The sequence below is a fragment of the Heptranchias perlo genome, chromosome 17 (genome assembly GCF_035084215.1).
Source record: "Heptranchias perlo isolate sHepPer1 chromosome 17, sHepPer1.hap1, whole genome shotgun sequence".
Classification (NCBI taxonomy): Eukaryota; Metazoa; Chordata; class Chondrichthyes; order Hexanchiformes; family Hexanchidae; genus Heptranchias; species Heptranchias perlo.
Genome location: NC_090341.1, coordinates 7,944,606 through 7,965,329, shown reverse-complemented (window position 1 = coordinate 7,965,329; position 20,724 = coordinate 7,944,606). Strand labels below are relative to the sequence as shown.

The following is a 20,724-nucleotide window of genomic DNA, read 5'->3' as shown; positions in this document are numbered from 1 at the left end:
TTAATTATCAAAGCCCTGCCGACACAACCAAAACCCACCAGGCACCAACACAGTAAGTGAGCAGTGCACACTTACACCACAGCCACTCCTTGGAATCCATCCCCATGGCAGTCCACAGCCCCAGCCACTCGGTTAAATTCACTCAGTGCCACAATTTAATATGCACGGCATAACATCAATGTAAAGTAAGTCAATGTCGTAACCAAAGGGCAGTTGTAATAAAACGCCCCCTTTTCTGAGAAGAAGACAATAAAAAAAGTTAAAACAGAGCAGTGTAAAAGAATGACTTAAACTGGTTAGATTCTCGAATAAAAGACCCAATGACTGGACCCATCCAATATGGAATTTAATGCACCATTTAACACATCTGGGAAAATAATGACAAGTAAAATTATTTACGCAATTAATGCATGTATAGTATAAACAAGATACATTTTGCAAGGCCTGTGGGATATGACGTCTATGCCACTTGTGATACTGACCACAATTCACTCGTGACTTTGGGGCTTGTGAGTCATCAAGTCAGCCCACTCATGGGAATAAGCTACGTCTCAGGGCTCCTCTGTACATTGTTCAGAACTAGTTACTCTGCAGTTACTCCTGATGTACAAATTCTTTAATCTATTGTACACTATTAATATATCAGTACTCCTGTTATTAGTTCTTATATATTTTGGCGCCTGATTTGCTCAATCTCTCCTCCCCCTACCCCGGCCATTGGAGATTCTGTCTTTTGGATGATCCCATGGCACTATTCGAAGAAGAGCAGGGGAGTTCTCCCCAGTATCCTGGCCAATATTTATCCCTTATCCAACATCACTATAACAGATTATCTGGTCACTTATCTCATTGCTATTTGTGGGAACTTGCTGTGTGCAAATTGGCTGCTGCGTTTCCTACATTACAACAGTGACTACAAAAAATACTTAATTGGCTGTAAAGCACTTTGGGACATCCTGAGGTCGTGAAAGGCGCTATATAAATGCAAGTTCTTTTTCTTTCTTACTGAGTCATGAATCAGACCTGGGACAATGCCAGTTACCCATATTTTAACCCCAAATTGGGCTGTTCACATCCCTTTTATTCATATGTTCTTTCAGCACCAGTCAGATACTTGTGGGCATTCAAAACTCCTTCTAAAAGGTCAATGTTATCAAAACTGTCACAGACTGCAGCAGCAGCCACTTCGAAACAGATCTGACTTTTTCCTCCCAGTAATGTTTTTCTGTGGAAATTCACATCCTATTACAGTCAAGTGCTGCTATTGTCACTTCACACTTTTCTTACTTCCTTGGTTGGAGACCTGAAAGTGACACCCATTACTCTTCCATTCTGCCTAATAGTTTAAAAGCAGTGGGGTTTGTCACTGTTCAGTTCAACTCTTTCTGAATGACTGCAATTTGTACAATGTTCATTTAACTCATGTTATCCATCATGTTCACCCCTTGTCATCTGTTAGGTAAGATCATGCCGTCCCCAGTTCTTACTGTTTTTAACAAACATTTTGGACAATATTGCTCAAGTTTCTCCCTGGTTTCCTCCCAGTTTCTTCCTTCCTTTCCTGAAGTTGCTTGCTCAAGCTGCCATTCTCCACAGGCACATGCACTTGTTGGTGGGGTTCATTGGATAGTGACCAGGAACAAGAATCTTGGCTGATTCCCTTCCCAGAGCCAAGAGGGCATTGAGAATTGTTTTCCTGCTCCTACTGCCATTCATTTGCTTCCAGTTGATGTGTGGTCTTCACCGTTGATTGAGAACCTTTAAAAAGGGATTAAAATTATTCAGTTACACTTTTGAACTTCACATAAAGTTGTGTTTTTGGTGAATGGAAGAACTTGCATTTATATAGCCGCCCATCTCTCAGAATATTCTGAAGCATTCAACACACAGTGAATTAATTAGCAGTACAGAGACTGTTGCTATGTAGGCAAACGCAGTGGACATTTGGTACTAAGCAAGGTGCAGCAAACAGATATAAAATGAATGACCAGTTAATCTATTTGTGGTTGGTGTTGGTTGAAAGAAGAAAATTGGCCAGGAGAACTGCCGCCATTTCTTTGACTAATGCTGTTGAGTCTTTTACTTTCATCTGAACCACCAAGAAAGGCAGATGGAGCCTTGTGTAACCTTGAGCTCATCCAAAACTCTGCTGCCCGTTTCCTAACTTGCATCAAGCCCTGCTCATTCATCACCCCTGTGCTCGCTGTTCTACACTGGCTCCCAGTTGGGCAACGCCTCGATTTAAAAACTCTCATCCTTGTTTTCAAATCCCTCCATGGCTTCGCCCCCTTCCTATCTCTGTAACCTCCTCCAGCCCTACAACCCTCCGAGATCTCTGCTTTCCTCCAATTCTGGTCTCTTGCGCATCCCCGATTTCCATCGCTCCACAATTGGCAGCCACGTCTTCAGCTGCCTAGGCCCTAAGCTCTAGAATTCCCTCCCTAAACCTCTCCGCCTCTCTACCTCTCTCTCCTCCTTTAAGACGCTCCTTAAACTTACCTCTTTGACCAAGTTTTTGGTCACCTGTCCTAATATCTCCTTATGTGGCTCGGTGTCAAATTTTGGTTGATAATCGCTCCTGTGAAGCATAGAAACATAGAAAATAGGAGCAAGAGTAGGCCATTCGGCCCTTCGGGCCTGCTCCGCCATTCAAAATGATCATGGCTGATCGTCTAACTCAGTACCCTGTTCCCGCTTTTTCCCCATATCCCTTGATCCCTTTAGCATTAAGAAATATATCTATCTCCTTCTTGAATATATCTGATGACTTGGCCTCCACTGCCTTCTGTGGTAGAGAATTCCACAGGTTCACCACCCTCTGAGTGAAGAAATTTCTCCTCATCTCGGTTCTAAATGGCATACCCCGTATCCTGAGACTGTGACCCCTGGTTCTGAACTCCCCAGCCATCGGGAACATCCTCCCTGCATCTAGTCTGTCTAGTCCTGTTAGAATTTTATGTGTTTCGATGAGATCACTTCTCATTCTTCTAAACTCTAGGGAATATAGGCTTAGTTGACCCAATCTCTCCTCATACGTCAGTCCTGCCTTCCCAGGAATCAGTCTGGTAAACCTTCGTTGCACTCCCCCCATGGCAAGGACATCCTTCCTCACTTAAGGAGACCAAAACTGCACACAATACTCCAGATGTGGTCTCACCAAGGCCCTGTATAACTGCAGTAAGACATCCCTGCTCCTGTCCTCAAATCCTCTTGCAATGAAGGCCAACATACCATTTGCCTTCCTAACTGCTTGCTGCACCTGAATGCTCGCTTTCAGCGACTGGTGTGCAAGGACACCCAGGTCTCGTTGCACCTCCCCTTTTCCCAATCTATCACCATTCAGATAATTATCTGTCTTTCTGTTCTTACAACCAAAGTGGATAACCTCACATTTATCCACGTTATACTGCATCTGCCATGTTCTTGCCCAGTCACCCAACTTGTCTAAATCACATTGGAGCCTCTTTGCATCCTCCTCACAGCTCACATTCCACCCCAGCTTTGTGTCGTCTGCAAACTTGGAAATGTTACATTTAATTCCCTCATCCAAATCATTGATATATATTGTGAATAGCTGGGGCCCAAGCACTGATCCCTGCAGTACCCCACTAGTCACTGCCTGCCACCCGGAAAAAGACCCGTTTATTCCTACTCTCTGTTTCCTGTCTGTCAACCAATTCTCAATCCATGCCAGTATATTCCCCCCAATCCTATGTGCTTTAATTTTGCACACTAACCCCTTGTGTGGGACCTTATCAAAAGCCTTCTGAAAATCCAAATACACCACATCCACTGGTTCTCCCCTATCTATTCTACTAGTTACCGCCTCAAAAAACTCCAGTAGATTTGTTAAGCATGATTTCCCTTTCATAAACCAATGCTGACTTTGTCCAATCCCATCAATGCCTTCCAAGTGTTCTGTTATCACATCTTTTATAATAGACTCTAGCATTTTCCCCACTACTGATATTAGGCTAACTGGTCTGTAATTCCCTGTTTTTTCTCTCCCTCCTTTTTTAAATAGTGGGGTTACATTTGCCACCCTCCAATCTGTAGGAACTGTTCCAGAGTCTATAGAATTTTGGAAGGTGATCACCAATGCATCCACTATTTCCAGGGCCACTTCCTTTAATACTCTGGGATGTAGATTATCAGGCCCTGGGGATTTGTCAGCCTTCAGCCCCATTAATTTCCCTAGCATTATTTTTTTTTTACTATTACTGATTTCCTTCAGTTCCTCCCTCTCACTAGACCCTTGGTTCCCTAACATTTCTGGCAGGTTATTTGTGTCCTCCTTTGTGAAGACAGAACCAAAGTATGTGTTCAATTGTTCTGCCATTTCTTTGTTCCCCATTATAATTTCCCCCATTTCTGACTGTAAGGGACCTACATTTGTCTTCACTAATCTTTTTCTCTTGACATATTTATAGAAGCTTTTACAGTCAGTTTTTATGTTCCCTGCTAGTTTACTCTCATACTCTATTTTTCCCCTCTTAATCAATCTCTTTGTCCTCCTTTGCTGAATTCTGAACTGCTCCCAATCCTCACACTTGCTGCTTTTTCTGGCAATTTTATTGGTCTCCTCTTTGGATCTAATACTATCCCTAATTTCTTTTGAAAGCCACGGTTGAGCCACCTTTCCTGTTTTATTTTTGCGCCAGACAGGAATGAATAATTGTTGTAATTCCTGCACACGTTCTTTAAATATTAGCCATTGCCTATCCACCGTCATCCCTTTTAGTAAAGTTCCCCAATCTATCCTAGCCAACTCACACCTCATACTTTTGTAATTTCCTTTATTTAGATTCAGGACCCTAGGAAGCACCTTGGGAGGTTTTACTACGTTAAAGGTGCTATATAAATGCAAGTTGTTGTTGTGTTGATCTCTCATCTTATGTGCTCAAGTCTTGGAAGTGTAATTCACCATATAATTTTCTGTTTCCAGGACGAGATGATACCAACTGAGCCAAGCTGAGACATAATGAGGCACGTTAGTGCTAGGGAATGGATCATTTTCCCATTTTTGTTATCGTGTGTCACTCCCACCTCATCTATAACATGGCCAGATGCAGAATAAAGCATCCTTTATTTTGCTGCAAAAATGTCTTAATCCCAACCTCAGAAGAGTCATCCCTACTGCACAAATACAATGGGCAAATAGCCCCACTACAGCTTTTAGCTTGCACAACCGGTCGTATCTGAAATCAACTCTAACACGGATGTTTCATAAATTTGACCCCAGTGATCATTGAGATCGCAGAAAGACTTGGAGAAATTGAACAGCCTAATGCAAGCACCAGAACATTGGTTCAGCAGACGAGAGTAACTTTGTAATGTGGGGAACAGGGCTCCAGTCAATGTCACTGTAAGGAGGGGGTTTCTTGAGTCGGGATAGTGGTGTGTGAAGCTTCACCGCTAGTAGATTGTGCAGACCTTCTGAATTTTGAGGTGCGGCTGCGACAGCTGATGTGTGCGTGGCATGAACATGGAGGGTTTGCCTTGACTGATGGCACCTCTTGTGGTTCTGCTTCAGTTGCAGAGGATTTGTTTCCTGGCCACTTCTCTCTGACATCTAAGAGGGCGAAGCCAGGCTGCAGCAGGCCGACCTCATGACATGTTTCGATCTTCATGCATTTGGACTGAACTAAGTCACGCAAAGAGAAATAGGTTTTCTCTGCAACCTGCCAGATGCAAGTGGAATACTCCATTGTTGGGTGGCTGCAACTTGGTGGAACTCAAAAGTTACCATTGCTGACACGGACCTTCAAGCTTTCTTGGGGATTTAACAAGATAAAGAAAGTAGAAATCCAAAATAAAAGTAGAGAATGCTGGGAACACACAACAGATCCCTCGGCACCTGAACAGAGAAAAGTTGAGCTAACATTTTGAAGTAGACTGGCGAAAAGTCTATACCTGAAACACTAACCTGTTGTTTCTCTTTTCAGGTTCTGACAGACTTGCTTTTGATTTTAATTTTATTTCTATTAATTCTACAGTGCTTGTACCTCCGGGACTCACATGTACTCAATACCATTGTGTGAGCACCATCACCACAAGGACTGTAGTAGTTCAAGGAGAAAGCCCAACACTACCTGCTCGGGGTAATCAGGAATGAGCAATAAAAATATGGCCTCGACAGTGTGGCTCACATTTTGAGAACAAATTAAAAAAAAGAATCCAAATCTAAATTGCACCAGTATAATACACCATCCTGACTTGGAAATATATCGGCCGTTCCTTCATCGTCGCTGGGTCAAAATCCTGGAACTCCCTACCTAACAGCACTGTGGGAGAACCTTCACCACACGGACTGCAGCGGTTCAAGAAGGCGGCTCACCACACCTTTTCAAGGGACAATTAGGGATGGGCAATAAATCCTAGCCTTGCCAGCGAAGCCCACATCCCATGAACGAATAAAAAAACAATGTACAGGGTGGACTCTAGCCTAGAGTAGGCCATTCTCTTTAAGTCTTTTAGCCTGCAGAGCTTTAAACTGTACTGAGTCTAGCAACAAAGAAATGAGCTATTCTACAGGCTGACAAATAGGACTATATTGCTTCCCTATATTTATTTAGGCAAAGTACAAGTAAAAGTACTGCACCTTAATTTAAGATTTTATGATTGAATGATGTACGGTTTAAACTAAATGCATATTAAAGTAACAGTTTTAGCCAGTCGAGTTCAAAAATGTCTACTTATATTATCACTTCTACCGACAGTAACTCTAGAGGAACAGAAATTGTGGCACAACTCTGTCTTTATTGTGAATAAGTGAGGTGAAAGGACACTTTCAGTAACTGGCTCACACTGATCGTGCAGGAAACTCAGTATTTCAAAGGCTTCACGAAGCACGTCCAGTGCAGCTTCTGCTATTCTGATGATATCACTGTTACAACTTGGCCTGCTCTCGACACACTTCACTGCAAAGCGCAGCTTCCATGAGCAGCAGTCCCCCACCACTGGTGCAATGTAACGTGCCTCAAGGCTAACAGTGCCTCTAACAGCTGGAATACATGGGGTTGTAATATGGATTGTCCACTGCATACTCCTGAGGGTAGAAATTCCAATCAGTGAAGTTCACGCCTGAACGTTTAATGCACTCTTACATTCTAATGTGCACTATTTTAACGCAGGCATTAGCTCATTTGTTTTAAACAGGTTAATACCACAGTGAAATTGGAAAAGTGAAGAACATGGGACTCTGCTTTGATGTCCGAGCTGGCACAATGGAAGATTAAAAAGCTATCCTTCATTATTAATCATAATTGTCCAACTTAAAATTGATTCCTGCAATGACAGAAAATATAAGGTAGTCACTAGTAAATTGAAAAGGGAATTCAGGAGAAACTTCTTTACCCAGAAAGTGGTTAGAATGTGGAACTTGCTACCACAAGGAGTAGTTGAGGCAAATAGCATAGATGCATTTAAGGGGAAGCTAGATAAGCACATGAAGGAGAAAGGAATAGAAGGTTATGGTGATAGGGCTGGATGATGAGGGGTGAGAGGAGGCTCATGTGGAGCATAAACGCAGGCATGGACCAGTTGGGCCGAATGGCCTGTTTCTGTGATGTACATTCCATGTAATTCTATGTAAAAACCCTCAGATATAAGCAATTTCAACAAACAATGAGCCAAGCCAAACAAGACTTGATTTAGTTAGATTTGGATCCCAGACAGTTGCTTTGTATATATTTTTTTAGGTCTTAGAAAACAATTACTTCTGGTCAAAAATGCAGTTAGCAGAAACCAAATGTGTCCTAGCCAAAAGTTAAATGAACAGATATCATACAGAAATGTTATCATTTGAAACTGGATCAATCCCCATTTCCAGTACAATCCACGATGGACGAGAACGTCCTGTTGCAAGCATCGTAACTAAGCATAAGTGTCCATTAGTAAGTATGTCCTGTATTTGGGAAGGTCAATTAAACTGTAGAGCAATCGGAGTTTGTGATGGCTTAGTGAGTAAATACACTACCTAGGGTATTATGATATTGACCCACACAGGAAGGTCTCAGGTTCAATCCCTTTTCTGGTAAGTTGATCTCAACTGAAGCAGAAGTTGGGGTAAAACAAAATTGACTTCAACCTGGGCAAAGGAGAAGAAGAAATTCTGTTGGGATCCTGACTCATGATTGGTAAAGTTAGTTTGTAGAGTTTGGATGAGTACGGGATGGGTCTTGGCTGTGTTGCTTCCATGGGCAGAAAGCCTGCAAACTTTCAGGATCTTGGACACTTGGGCATGTCAGGCATGTCACAGGGTGGCTGCTGGCACCCTTGAAACTGTATGCCAGCCTGGACCAGCATCTTCAGAGGAGCAGGAGAGAAAACTGGGAAAGAAATGCAGAGCAATCATTACCAACCGAGGTTTCTGCCCTCAGGAAACTCTAACATAGAAAGAAAGACTTGAATTTATGGATTGTCTTATCATGTCTTAAAGCACTTTATGTACAACAAAGTATTTATTATTTACTATGGTTTATTGTGAGTGGCAAATTGTTCAATAATTTTGAATCAGTAGAACCATACAGAGGACAAAGCCTTTAATCTGTTACTTCACTATGACAAACACAAGATAGTGCAGGCTGAGATTAACATGAATTATTGGTACGGAGAGCATCTAACTTTCTTTGATTGACAAATAATTTGTGGTTTTAAATTGCCTCTTATTTCTCCTGATTGAAGCTCACTTTAGAATTGCCCTCGTGACAGTTGCTCACAGCTGACCTTTTTGCGAACTTTGCACTCAGTAAGTTGAGATACGTTGGTGCTGGAGCACTTTTCATTTCGGGAGTGCCAGTTTGAAGCACTTTCAGGTTTGAAGTTGAAATACTCTCACTTTTCTCAATCCAACAGTGACTGTACCAGTGTGAAACTTTTCCCAATCTGTCAATGACTGTACCGGTGTGAAACTTTTCCCAATCTGTCAATGACTGTACCGGTGTGACACTTTTCCCAATCTGTTAATGACTGTACCAGTGTGAAACTTTTCCCAATCTGTCAATGACTGTACCGGTGTGACACTTTTCCCAATCTGTCAATGACTGTGCCGGTGTGAAACTTTTCCCAATCTGTTAATGACTGTACCAGTGTGAAACTTTTCCCAATCTGTCAATGACTGTACCGGTGTGACACTTTTCCCAATCTGTCAATGACTGTACCGGTGTGAAACTTTTCCCAATCTGTCAATGACTGTACCGGTGTGACACTTTTCCCAATCTGTCAATGACTGTACCGGTGTGAAACTTTTCCCAATCTGTCAATGACTATACCGGTGTGAAACTTTTCCCAATCTGTCAATGACTGTACCAGTGTGACACTTTTCCCAATCTGTCAATGACTGTACCGGTGTGACACTTTTCCCATTTCCAACATTGGTGAGGTTGACAATTTAGAGTGAATGTTCATCTCTAGCTCTCCCGTCACTCAGTTTCGTCTGCTGGCAATGTGAATTGGATTTCAGGTGCACGTCCAATTCCTGACATGCACTCCTGGCACATGAAGCTCTGTATCATGAGAACTAAAAACAAAAATTTACCATGTACAGCTAAGTATTCCCAAATTCCGTGGACCCATGCCCATTAGGCACTGGGTGGAGACTTCTCAACAGCTAGCAGACAGACTAGACTTTCAATCAATCAGCCTGGGTTGAATTTGAACCCATGTCCCAAAGGTAAAATCCCGTATCTAAATCACGGCATCACCTCACTCCCTTCACCACCGGCGCACTGTGGCTGCAGTGTGTACCATCCACAGGATGCACTGCAGCAACTCGCCAAGGCTTCTTTGACAGCACCTCCCAAACACGCGACCTCTACCACCTAGAAGGACAAGAGCAGCAGGTACATGGGAACAACACCACCTGCACGTTCCCCTCCAAGTCACACACCATCCCAACTTGGAAATATATCGCCGTTCCTTCATCGTCGCTAGGTCAAAATCCTGGAACTCCCTTCCTAACAGCACTGTGGGAGAACCTTCACCACACAGACTGCAGCGGTTTAAGAAGGCGGCTCACCACCACCTTCTCAAGGGCAATTAGGGATGGGCAATAAATGCTGGCCTTGCCAGCGACGCCCACATCCCATGAACGAAAAAAAAATCCTAAATCACAACACCAAGATCTGTCAGTAGCAGCAATTTGAGATACATGCAAATTTAACATGCTTTTAAACCCCGATCTTGGGATGGTCTGATCACCACTGTCCAGAATTTCCAGTTTGGCAGCTGCAACAGCAGAAGTGCAGCACCCACCAGCCTGCCCCAGTGATAACCCTATCCCAAATCTTGGTGACAAGCTCCTTTGTACCCATGCAATTTACTGCGGCATTCACTCACGTGAGAACATAAGAAATAGAATAGGAGCGCCTGCTCCGCCATTCAATGAGATCATGGTTGATCTTCTACCTCAACTCCACCTTCCTGCCCGATCCCCATATCCTTTGATTCCCTTAGTGTCCAAAAATCTAACGCTCTCAGTCTTGAATGTACTCAACGACTCAGCATCGACAGCCTTCTGGGGTAGAGAATTCCAAAGATTCACAACCCTCTGAGTGAAGAAGTTTTTCCTCATCTTGGTCCTAAATGGCCGACCCCTTATCTTGAGATTATAACCCCTAGTTCTAGACTCTCCAGCCAGGGGAAACAGCCTCTCAGCATCTACCCTGTCAAGCCATCTACTCTGTGAGCACCAGAAATTTGGAATGGTACTTTGCCACTCTGTCATGGGGGTGGGAGGGGAGGGGGAGGAGGAAGCAGGAGTGGCCAAAGATTACATTTTCACTTCAGTGCTGATCCTTTGCTGTTGTGACACTCTCCTTATTCTGTCTGAGACCAATTGTTGTTGGGATACAGTATTGTGAACCCCACTTTCAGCACCTGTACCCTTAACAAACAGTAGAGAAAATGAAAGTAATGGCAGGATGACTTTATCACTGATAGTTTTCCAAGGACTGCACTGTGTAGGCACAGATCCTAAGTGGAGACAGATTCTGAGGCAGAAACCAATATTCCTTTCACCCTGCCAACTGAGACCTTCCTGTTACGGCCTCTTGAAACACAATTAAGTTTGTAATCAATAATAACACAGCGGTGGAGGCAGCTACAATAAAAACAATGCAATAAGCAACTCCCAAATCCAGCTACTTCCTTGGCAAGAATTTCGGTATCTGGCCACCACCACATTTTTACAGTAATTAAGACGGTAAGTAAAGCTTCAATAGAAGAAAAAACCGGGCGGGGTGTAAAACAGGAAGCCAATTTGTTATTGCCCATTCAGCGCTATCGCCCGTCTTTTTATTTTAACTGCGGTATCTATTACAATTGGTTTGAAGGTCTGTACAGTATTTCAGTTTGTGTACAAACATTAATGCAGCTGCAAATGGGTCAGTGTGACTTCAGTGAGGGTCACAGTTTCAGTACTTAGGTCTTCAGCAACAGTTCTTTTGCCAGACTGCGCAATAACAAGCAGTTCTTTTTAATGTGTCTTTAGATTATTAGATCTAAAAAAATAAGGTTCAAAGTGGCAAAGCAAATTAAAAAGTGTGTGGGTTTACCTCGAGGGCATACGTTTAAATCCGAACCAGACCGATGAGGTGAAAAACCCCCCTCTCTCTCTCTCTTTGATGACACTAAAGGTCTAAAGTGAATGAAGTTTAACCAATCTCAAAGCAATTCGTAGTTGCCACAAACTTGGCCATCTCAACTGGAGAAAGAAAGAAAAAGAAAGAAAGAACTTGCATTTATATAGCACTTTCCACGATCTCAGGACGTCCCAAAGCGCTTTACAGCCAATGAAGTACATTTTTGAAGTATAGTCACCATTGTAATGTAGGAAACCTGGTAGCCAATTTGGGCACAGCAAGGTCCCGCAAACAGCAATGTGATAATGACAATGTTTTTAGGTGTTGGTTGAGTGATAAATATTGGCCAGAGGAGAACTCCCCTGCTCTTTTTCAAAATCGTGCCACGGGATCTTTTACGTCCACCTGAGAGGGCAGATGGGGCCTCGGTTTAATATCTCATCCGAAAGACGGCACGTCCGACAGTGCAGCACTCCCTCAGTACTGCACTGGAAGTGTCGACCTAGATTTTGCTTAAAAAGCTGGAGCAGAACTTGAACCCGCAACCTTCTAACTCAGTAGATGAGTATGCTACCCACCAAGCCAAGGCTGACACCAGAGAGTGTGATTGTGAGTGTGAAATGGAAATGTCACAATAGGACAGGCTATTGCAAGGTTGGGGTTAAGGCCAGGGATGGTGTTAGGACCATGCAACCCATGCAATTGCACAGGCCCCGAGCCGGTCAGGGGGCCCCGAGCAGATCCAGCGATAAATTTGTCCAGTAAAATGTAAAGGCTCCAAACTATACATTTGCACGGGGTCCTGTACTATTGTAACTAGGCCTGATCCAGTAATGTTTAATGCTGAGATGTTTCATTCCTCAGCACTTACTCTTCCATGTGCTCAAAATTCATTCCTCTCCCCCAAAAAAAGGTAAAATTTGCTGCATAATTGGAAACATTTCTTGCTTGGAAGCTAAAAAACAAAGCTATAAAACAAGAAGCTGTAAATAAATGACTTCAGTGGGTGTCAAAGTTCTCTTCATGTTAATATGTCAGAAATTCTGTTGGAAACAATTCTTAATTGAAGTTGCTTTTTATGACTTCAGAAAAGGTCAAGGTACTTACAAATAAAAAATGTAAAATATTGACCAAATATTATGCATTAGGAAGTTATTTTTTTTCAAATCAAGTGGATTTTGCTATAACAGTATGAAGACAAACAACTGTCATAGAATTGTTAGTTTGGCTCAGTTAGTAGCATTCTTGTATTTGAGTTAGAAAATGGTGGGTTCAATCCCCACTTCAGAATTTGAGCACATAATTTAGGCTGATACTTCAGTGCAGTAGTGAGGGAGTGCTGCACTGTCAGGTAGCATTGCCTTTCAGATGAGACTTTAAACCAAGGCCTGACCTGCATATTCTTGTGGATGTGAAAGAGAAGGAAAGTTCTTCTGGTCCCCTGGTCAATACTACCAAAAAACAGATTGACTGTTAATTTTTTAAAATTCAGTCATGGGGTGTGAGCATCGTTGGCAAGGCCAGCACTTATTGCCCATCTCTAATTGCCCTTGAGAAGGTGGTGGTGAGCCGCCTTCTTGAACCGCTGCAGTCCGTGTGGTGAAGATTCTCCCACAGTGCTGTTAGGAAGGGAGTTCCAGGATTTTGACCCAGCGACAATGAAGGAACGGCGATATATTTCCAAGTCGGGATGGTGTGTGACTTGGAGGGGAACGTGCAGGTGGTGTTGTTCCCATGTGCCGGCTGCTCTTGTCCTTCTAGGTGGTAGAGGTCGCGTGTTTGGGAGGTGCTGTCAAAGATGCCTTGGCGAGTTGCTGCAGTGCATCCTGTGGATGGTACACACTGCAGCCACAGTGCGCCGGTGGTGAAGGGAGTGAATGTTTAGGGTGGTGGATGGGGTGCCAATCAAGCGGGCTGCTTTGTCCTGGATGGTGTCGAGCTTCTTGAGTGATGTTGGAGTTGCACTCATCCAGGCAAGTGGAGAGTATTCCATCACACTCCTGACTTGTGCCTTGTAGATGGTGGAAAGGCTTTGGGGAGTCAGGAGTCATTCCACAAATGAAACAGCAGCACTAAGAACAGCCCTTTCCAAACCCCCAGACCTATGAAATGCAAACAAGACAAATCAGCAAATAAGAAATGTCAGTACAAATAGAAAGTGATTTGCCTGGACCTTGTGACCGGGTTGTCAGGGCTCCCTGTCCACATATGGCCTATGAGCCATAGTTTGGACGCCCTTGCATTGATGTCTATTGAACAACAACACAACAACAACGTATATAGTGCTTTTAATGCAGAAAAATGTCCAAAGGTGCTTCATGCAGGTGTAAAGAAAGAACAGAGGTGCAGTCAACAGGGAGGTATGATGATGCCAGGTTTTAGTACCGTGACATTCTGCTTTGGTGTTGGTTAATGAGTCTTCTGATCTGTGTTCTGATTTATCAGTCTCTTTTTTTTAAATTGAAAAGCTTTGGTGAAGGGCCAGCCCAATAGTGCAGGACGCCATCAGGGTTGCAAAGAGTAAGAGAGAAGTTGAGGTAAAGCAGGAAATATAAGGATGAGACAGAAGGGGAAAGAGTAGAGAAAGGCTCACCCAGCTCACCAGAACATCCTTGTTAATTTTATCAATGTCCATAGCACATTGGCCCTATCCCCCCCACCCCCCCCCGGACAATGTTTACATTTTCCCGATCATCATCTGCTATTTTCTTCCGTTCTGTAAAACACATTTGAGATGCATTACCATGTGTTTTATTGGTAACCGCCGGCGCCGGTGAGAGAGCCGTACAGTGGTCATTGGCTCCAGCTTTTAAACATAAAAATGCTTTAAATGAGATGTGTAAGGAATCTTACAACACCAGGTTATAGTCCAACAGTTTTATTTGAAAATCACAAGCTTTCGGAGGCTTGTGATTTTCAAATAAAACTGTTGGACTATAACCTGGTGTTGTAAGATTCCTTACATTTGTCAATCCCAGTCTATCACCGGCATCTCCACATCATGAATGAGATGGCAATGGTTTTACTCCAGGTGATCTGGGGAGATCTTTTGGTAACCACAATAAAGTTTAAAAACAGGAATCACACTAGTCAGTAATGCAAATGCTTAGAAATGGTCCACGTATTTTATGGGAGTTTCAGACATGTTTTCCTCCTTTTGACACTCATTTTGGTTAAAGAATTCAGCCACATCTCTCTGAAAATAAACACGGCGCTTGCTCCCTACCGACTTGTTTCTTCATAAATGGGCACAGACATCGCTTTATAGTGATTTCGGAATTCATCTCAAGTATGATTCAATAGTGTCACTCGTACTACACAGCTGCTACATTTGTTAAAACATATGCAAATAAAAAAGCACAGAGTTCCCGTACTTCCCATTACTGCCAAGCTTCTTGTTATTTTTAGGCGTGTGTCTGGGGAAAAGGTGGGGGAAGCTTGTATGTCATCGTCGTGCTGCTTGCTCTCTGAGCAATCACTAAGAATCTTGATTCAGCCCACCTTTGCAAATTCGACTTAATTAATTGTTTGTGATTTAGTAATGTGTTGATTACATATTTAAACATGTGGAATTGTGTTCCCAATTTGCTCCTCGGCTCTCCTGAAGGCACTGACTGATGCTGGGGTACAGTTCCATGGGCACCACCAACCCTCACACAAAGTGGCCATTCTTCATTCATGAGCCCGGGCAAGTGAGTGTTGACAGGCAGTTTGGTCCTGGAGGGCATCGCGGTCGAGCCCAGTCCCGTCCACACCCGGAGTCTACATATACACATTTCCCAGCAGGGGTGACTAGACAGTGAACAGAAACAGGAGCCCAGGCTAATTTTACCATACCCAAGCTGAGGGGTTGCTTGGCTGAAGTCACTTAACTCAACACTGAAAATCAAACCTTGCCCGTTCTGGTTGGAATGGCTTTGTGGTATAGCACTTTCATGATGCAAGCACAAATGAAATATAATTTTATAATTTTTTACATTTCATTTTCATTCAGGGTGCTTCACAATAGGCAGACATTATCAGTTATATTTTGGGAGGGTTAGAAGCATGGCATCCCACAGTCTTTCTTCAGTTCCCATTGGTGTGCACATTCTGCAGCTGGGGGGTTGAGAGGGTGGGAGGAGGCCAACTGGCTCCAATGTCACCCTGAACTGGTTCCTATAGTGCATGTCAGATTAATGGCCAGTGACTGACTGACTCATTCCTCCCTCTGTGGGTACTCACCTCTCCTTCCTTTTGTGTCTCCCCAAAGTGGTGGGAAGTTATACCAGGGCTTCACGCTTCAGCACTGCCAATTGGTGCTCCAGCTCACTGTTGCACCGCGTTCCAACTTTTAATAGTTTTTTAATGCAGCATCAGAAAGGAATGTCCCCTGGATTGGAATGAAAATGGAAAAGGCTGGAAATACACAACAAGCAGCGTGTGAAAAAGACAGGCTAACATTTCGAGAGGGGTGCTTTGTCCAAAATGTTGACCTGTCTTTCTCTTTTACCTGCCGACTGACCCGAACCATTTCCAATATTTGCACATAAATGCTTTACACATTTTCCAACATCTGCAGAATTTTTGCCTCTCTGTCAACTGGATTTTCTTATAAAATTTCCCTCCTGATGAGGGACTATCCAGTCTCAGGGCATTTTTGCTTTAATGTTTAAGAAATCGACGCATTGAAATATCCTTGTCACAACCAGTAGCTTGATATTCCCTAAATCGAAAGCAAAATACTGCGGATGCTGGAAATATGAAATGAAAACAGAAAATGCTGGCAAAAATATTGCCAGTGAGATTTTTTTTTAAACACCGCCCTTGCAATATTTTGAAAATAAAGAATTGCACAAAAGTAGCTCTTCCTTTTTGTTGGTTTTGCAGGAATTCCCATTTTTTTTTTGCAAGGGATTCCCCCCCTTGTTTTTTTGAATAGCGGTCTCCATGGCAACAGTGGAGGGTAAGCCAGAGGTTGCGTCGTTGACGTCAATGCCGGAGGGGGAGGGGCCACCTGTCAGCAAGCGGGCGAGAGAGGGCGGGAAGGGGGCGGGGCTGCCCCGGCTCAACCTAACCTGCTGGTGCGCGTGTCCCGCCTCTTTTCTCCCCCCCCGCCCGCCCGCCCGCCCGCAACTCGACACGCTGATTGGTTCAGCTTCCGCCACCTCCTGCTCGCCAACTGGTTAATCCCCACCGCCAATCAAAGAAACGCTCTTCCACTTCCTGCCAACAAGTTTGGTTGGGCGGTATAACAGAGCGGAGCGAGGGAGCGCGAGCCCAAGCGAACGAACGGGGGCGAGAGGCAGAAAAAAAAAGATTAAATATTAAATAAACTATAAAAATATAAAACAATATTTTAAAAATTAAAAGTTCATGAATAAAATAAAATTCCCTTTAAATGGTTTAATAGCGCTTTCAGGAGGTAAATGCAGAGTAATCGGTGACTAATCGGGAAGAAATCGGTTTGGTATCGGGGATTTTTTTTTGTTGGACCGGTTAATTGGACGGAGTCGTATTACTGAGGTGTTTAGAGTGAGTGCTGGGCGCGATTGGGGGGCGGGATTGAGAGAGGGGGGTGGGGGTGTGTGTGTATTAACTAATCGCTTTAATCTGCAAAAAAAAATCGATAATATCGTTAATTATTAGGGAGGTTTTTTTTTATTTTTTTCAAAATTATTTTGTGTTGAGAGAATGAATATCGAGATCCCGCCCGGGCTGACGGACCTGCTGCAGGGTTATACGGTGGAGGTGCTTCGGCACCGGCCCTCCGATCTGGTAGAGTTCGCCATCCAGTATTTCACCGAGCTGAAGGAGAAGGAGGATCAGGCCGAAAGCCAGCGGGGAAAAAGGGTGGCAATCGATGGAGATCCCATGCAAACCGATTCTAACGGGAATGGTGATTCGGAGTCGGATTTGGAATCGGAATTTGAAGGTAAGAAAGGATGCGAAGAAAAGCATTTTGTGTTTGTGTGTGAGAGAGAGGGAGGGAGGCAACCAGACTAAGTCCACAAGATAAATTGGGAGCATGAAGTGGAGGGGTGGATGGGGACATTCAGAGAGATGGAACATCGCATGTGTGAGGAAGTGGTTTGGGAAGAAGGATAACGAGCTCAATTGGGACAAATGGACGGGAGTAATTAGAAAAACGGAAGAGTAAAAGGAGGTGGGTATACAGAGAGGGAGAGCAAATGTACGATCAGATATGTGGGGGAAGATAGTAAGGGGAACATGAGATAGGGACTACCAAAGGGATTGGGGAAGAATAGACCAAGTGCTCAAAAGGGTAAATAAAGAGGGAAGGGTTTACAGATGGATGATATGAGTGGGTAGGGGATGAGAGCTAGAGGATGAAACAAGGTGGCCGAGAAAGGAAGGATAAGGGACGGGGACCACCAGAGGGAGAGATGAGAGTTATCAGTGTATGAAGAGAAGGAATACATTTGGAAGGTAAAGGACAGGTATGGACAAAAGCCATGCAGAGAGCAAACAGGGCAAAGAAAAAGATGAAATTGCAATGTGTAAAAGAAAAAGGACAGAGAAGGAAGAGAGAGATGTTAAGAAGAGAGAAAGAAAGCTACAGGTGGTCAGTCATGTTGCAGCTTTAGTAAAGAATAGATGAAGACATATAAGTCCTGTAGAGGAAGTGAGAATTCGAAGAGAATCCAAAACCTGTGGCTGGATGCAAGTTGAATTTAGTTTATCATTTTAGAAGTGGGATCATATTTTGGGGTGAAGCAATTGAGCATGGTCTTTCTATTGTTGAGCAGGCTGATAATGCATTGCAATTCAATGGCAATAAATTTTACATTCTGTTGAATGGTCTTTTCTAGCAGAAAATAAAATGATTAATACAACTGCAATTTATTTCTCTGTATATAATTAAACGATTCAATTTAGAGCAAGACATTTTTATTATACTAAAATAAATGTAAAGGTCTTTTAAAGAAGTATTGTAACCTGTAAAGCGCACGTGTCTTTGTACCGAGAGGGTTGGAACCACCACAAGTCATTTTGTCACGGGGCTGTCATGTGCAAGTAGAACAACTCGTTGAGTTGCGTCATTACATTAAATGTTTGGCACATCGTTGCCAGTTTTTGAAAAAGACCGAACCCCGTTAAGGTTACATAGTCCCTAGTAATAGATCATTTTGAACTCTTTCACGAAAGGTATCCCAGTGGGATTGAGCTTCCCATTAACCTTGTCTAATCAGAATAGTGTATTTGTATATGTCTACATTAAAATCCATCTACTGCTCTTCAATCTTTTCATTTAGTTGGTTCAGACACCTTTGAAAGCTCGGTATCCTTTGTTTTAAATTGTATTGTTACAGAAAGAAAAGAAATATGAGAACATACAAATATTGGTTGTCAGTTTAATTTTCTCTGGTCAGTAGGGGCACCATTTAAAATTGTTAATTTAAATTTTTTCCCACCGTAGTTCATCTATGTAGGTGAAATATTGCACCTAATATGGATCATTTGTGCCAAAATCAATACAGATAGGTAGATATACAGATAGTGAGGCCTATTATATTTTGGAAACTGTATTAGATCATTGGTTTCTCAGAACTCAAGAAAGTGTTAACTAGCAGGTTGTAATTGCATTGAGAATTTTAACATGGAAGAACAATTATTGCTTGCCAAGCAACTAGTGCTTGCCAGACTAATATTGCTTAACATTTTTAAATGGTTAGCTGTCCAATCAAGTCTTTCGTACACAACAAAGTATTAGCATACCCTAGATACATTCAAATGGCAAATCTTATCTATACTTATGTTACCAAATACTAGCACAAGCAGGTAAATTTTAATGGGGTATATTGCACGGTATATGCTTGAAAAGAAAATTCTGGTTCAAGTAATAGAAACAGTCAGTGTTTTTTGTAGGTTGGTTGCTCATATGTTCACTGTACTATATGAAGCAGATTATTAACTTGAGAATGACATTACAGTTAAAAGGAATGAAGGATGTACATGATTGACTTCAAGTTGCTGCTTTTTATTTTGTCCATGTTTTGTGCTCATCGAATTAAGGTATGCTTGATGTGAGAAACAGAACACTTTCCATTTTGAGTACCAAGTATCAAGCACTTCTGTTAGGTAATGATTGAATTAGATGCTGAGTAAAGATCTATTGACTCTACTCCAACGTGGCTGAGCCGCAGTACCAATGTAACATTCATTGTTTCGAATGCCACCCATTCTTTTGGTTCCTCTGAGTGAGGTTGCCTACTGATTGCCTAATTAGTTTCAAATTAGTGTTAGTTTTGTGCTATTGGCCTACAACCACTGAGAACTGAACTGCCCAAACTCATTTCACCCTCATAGCCTACAGAGCAGAGACTTTCCTCCCACCTGTGTTGGATTCAAAGCCAGCTTCCAGAGGTGAAAGGGAGATGACTCACATTATCCTCCAAACCAATGCTTGTTCTTCATTTTGCATCCTTGACAATTAGTGCTGTAATGCTCAGCGGCATTTTTCCAAATCAAAAGTTTTCAAAGATTAGCAACGCTTGGAAGGATTTTTAAAATAAATCTTTGAAGGTTTATTGATGTATTACATTTCTCCTCCCCCATATATAATGTACAGCAGTACTATGCACAGTAAACATCTCCATGATGGCTTAATTGAACTTGCACTCCTTAATTCAACCATTTTTCTTTGCTTTCGTTTGAAATAAATTCAGCTTTTAAAATTATTGTTGTTAAATCTTGTATGTCACTGGCACTTCTTTTCTAGTACTGCTGTCTGCCATTGCAGTCACCTGTTCATTTTTAAATCTCTCAGCTCTGCAAGTCAACTTCAATTTTGCTACCATTTTGGTTTGATGGGCAACACTACGATGGAAGCCAGTCTCTGTAGAGTTGGTAGGCTGCACTGTTCAGTACGGAGTCACAGAGTGCAAATACATCGAGTTAACTTTCTGCGTTTACTGACACCCAATGACCTATTGAAAGACCCACATTTTTGTGGATCGACAATGCTATCTGTTCGCTGAATTTCAGAGTCTTTACACTATGGATTGCTGTCAGCTGCACTGCTGTAGCATCAAAGCACCTAAATTTAATTTTGATAGTGGGGACTGAGGAAAGGTTGATGCATTAGTATCCTGCTTACCAGCTTGTAATAAAGTGGACTTGGGAATAGCTTGCCCTTTTC

The 20,724-nt window shown here is 42.7% G+C and overlaps 1 protein-coding gene across 4 annotated transcripts in view; it reads left to right on the top strand.

Moving 5' to 3' along the window:
* Nucleotides 1-20,724, top strand: part of prkar2aa (protein kinase, cAMP-dependent, regulatory, type II, alpha A) — a 279,167-nt gene that overhangs the window by 34,930 nt on the left and 223,513 nt on the right. For 2 of the 4 annotated variants that reach the window (XR_010966041.1, XR_010966042.1), the window contains exon 1: nt 17,142-17,496. Coding sequence is in view for 2 of the 4 variants with exons in the window: in XM_067998425.1 (XP_067854526.1) it covers nt 17,255-17,496 (242 nt within the window). In the remaining 2 variants the exon portion in view is untranslated. Of the gene's footprint in view, nt 1-16,809; nt 16,987-17,141; nt 17,497-20,724 lie in introns of those variants that run through there. The other 2 variants (XM_067998423.1, XM_067998425.1) reach the window with 2 other exon arrangements.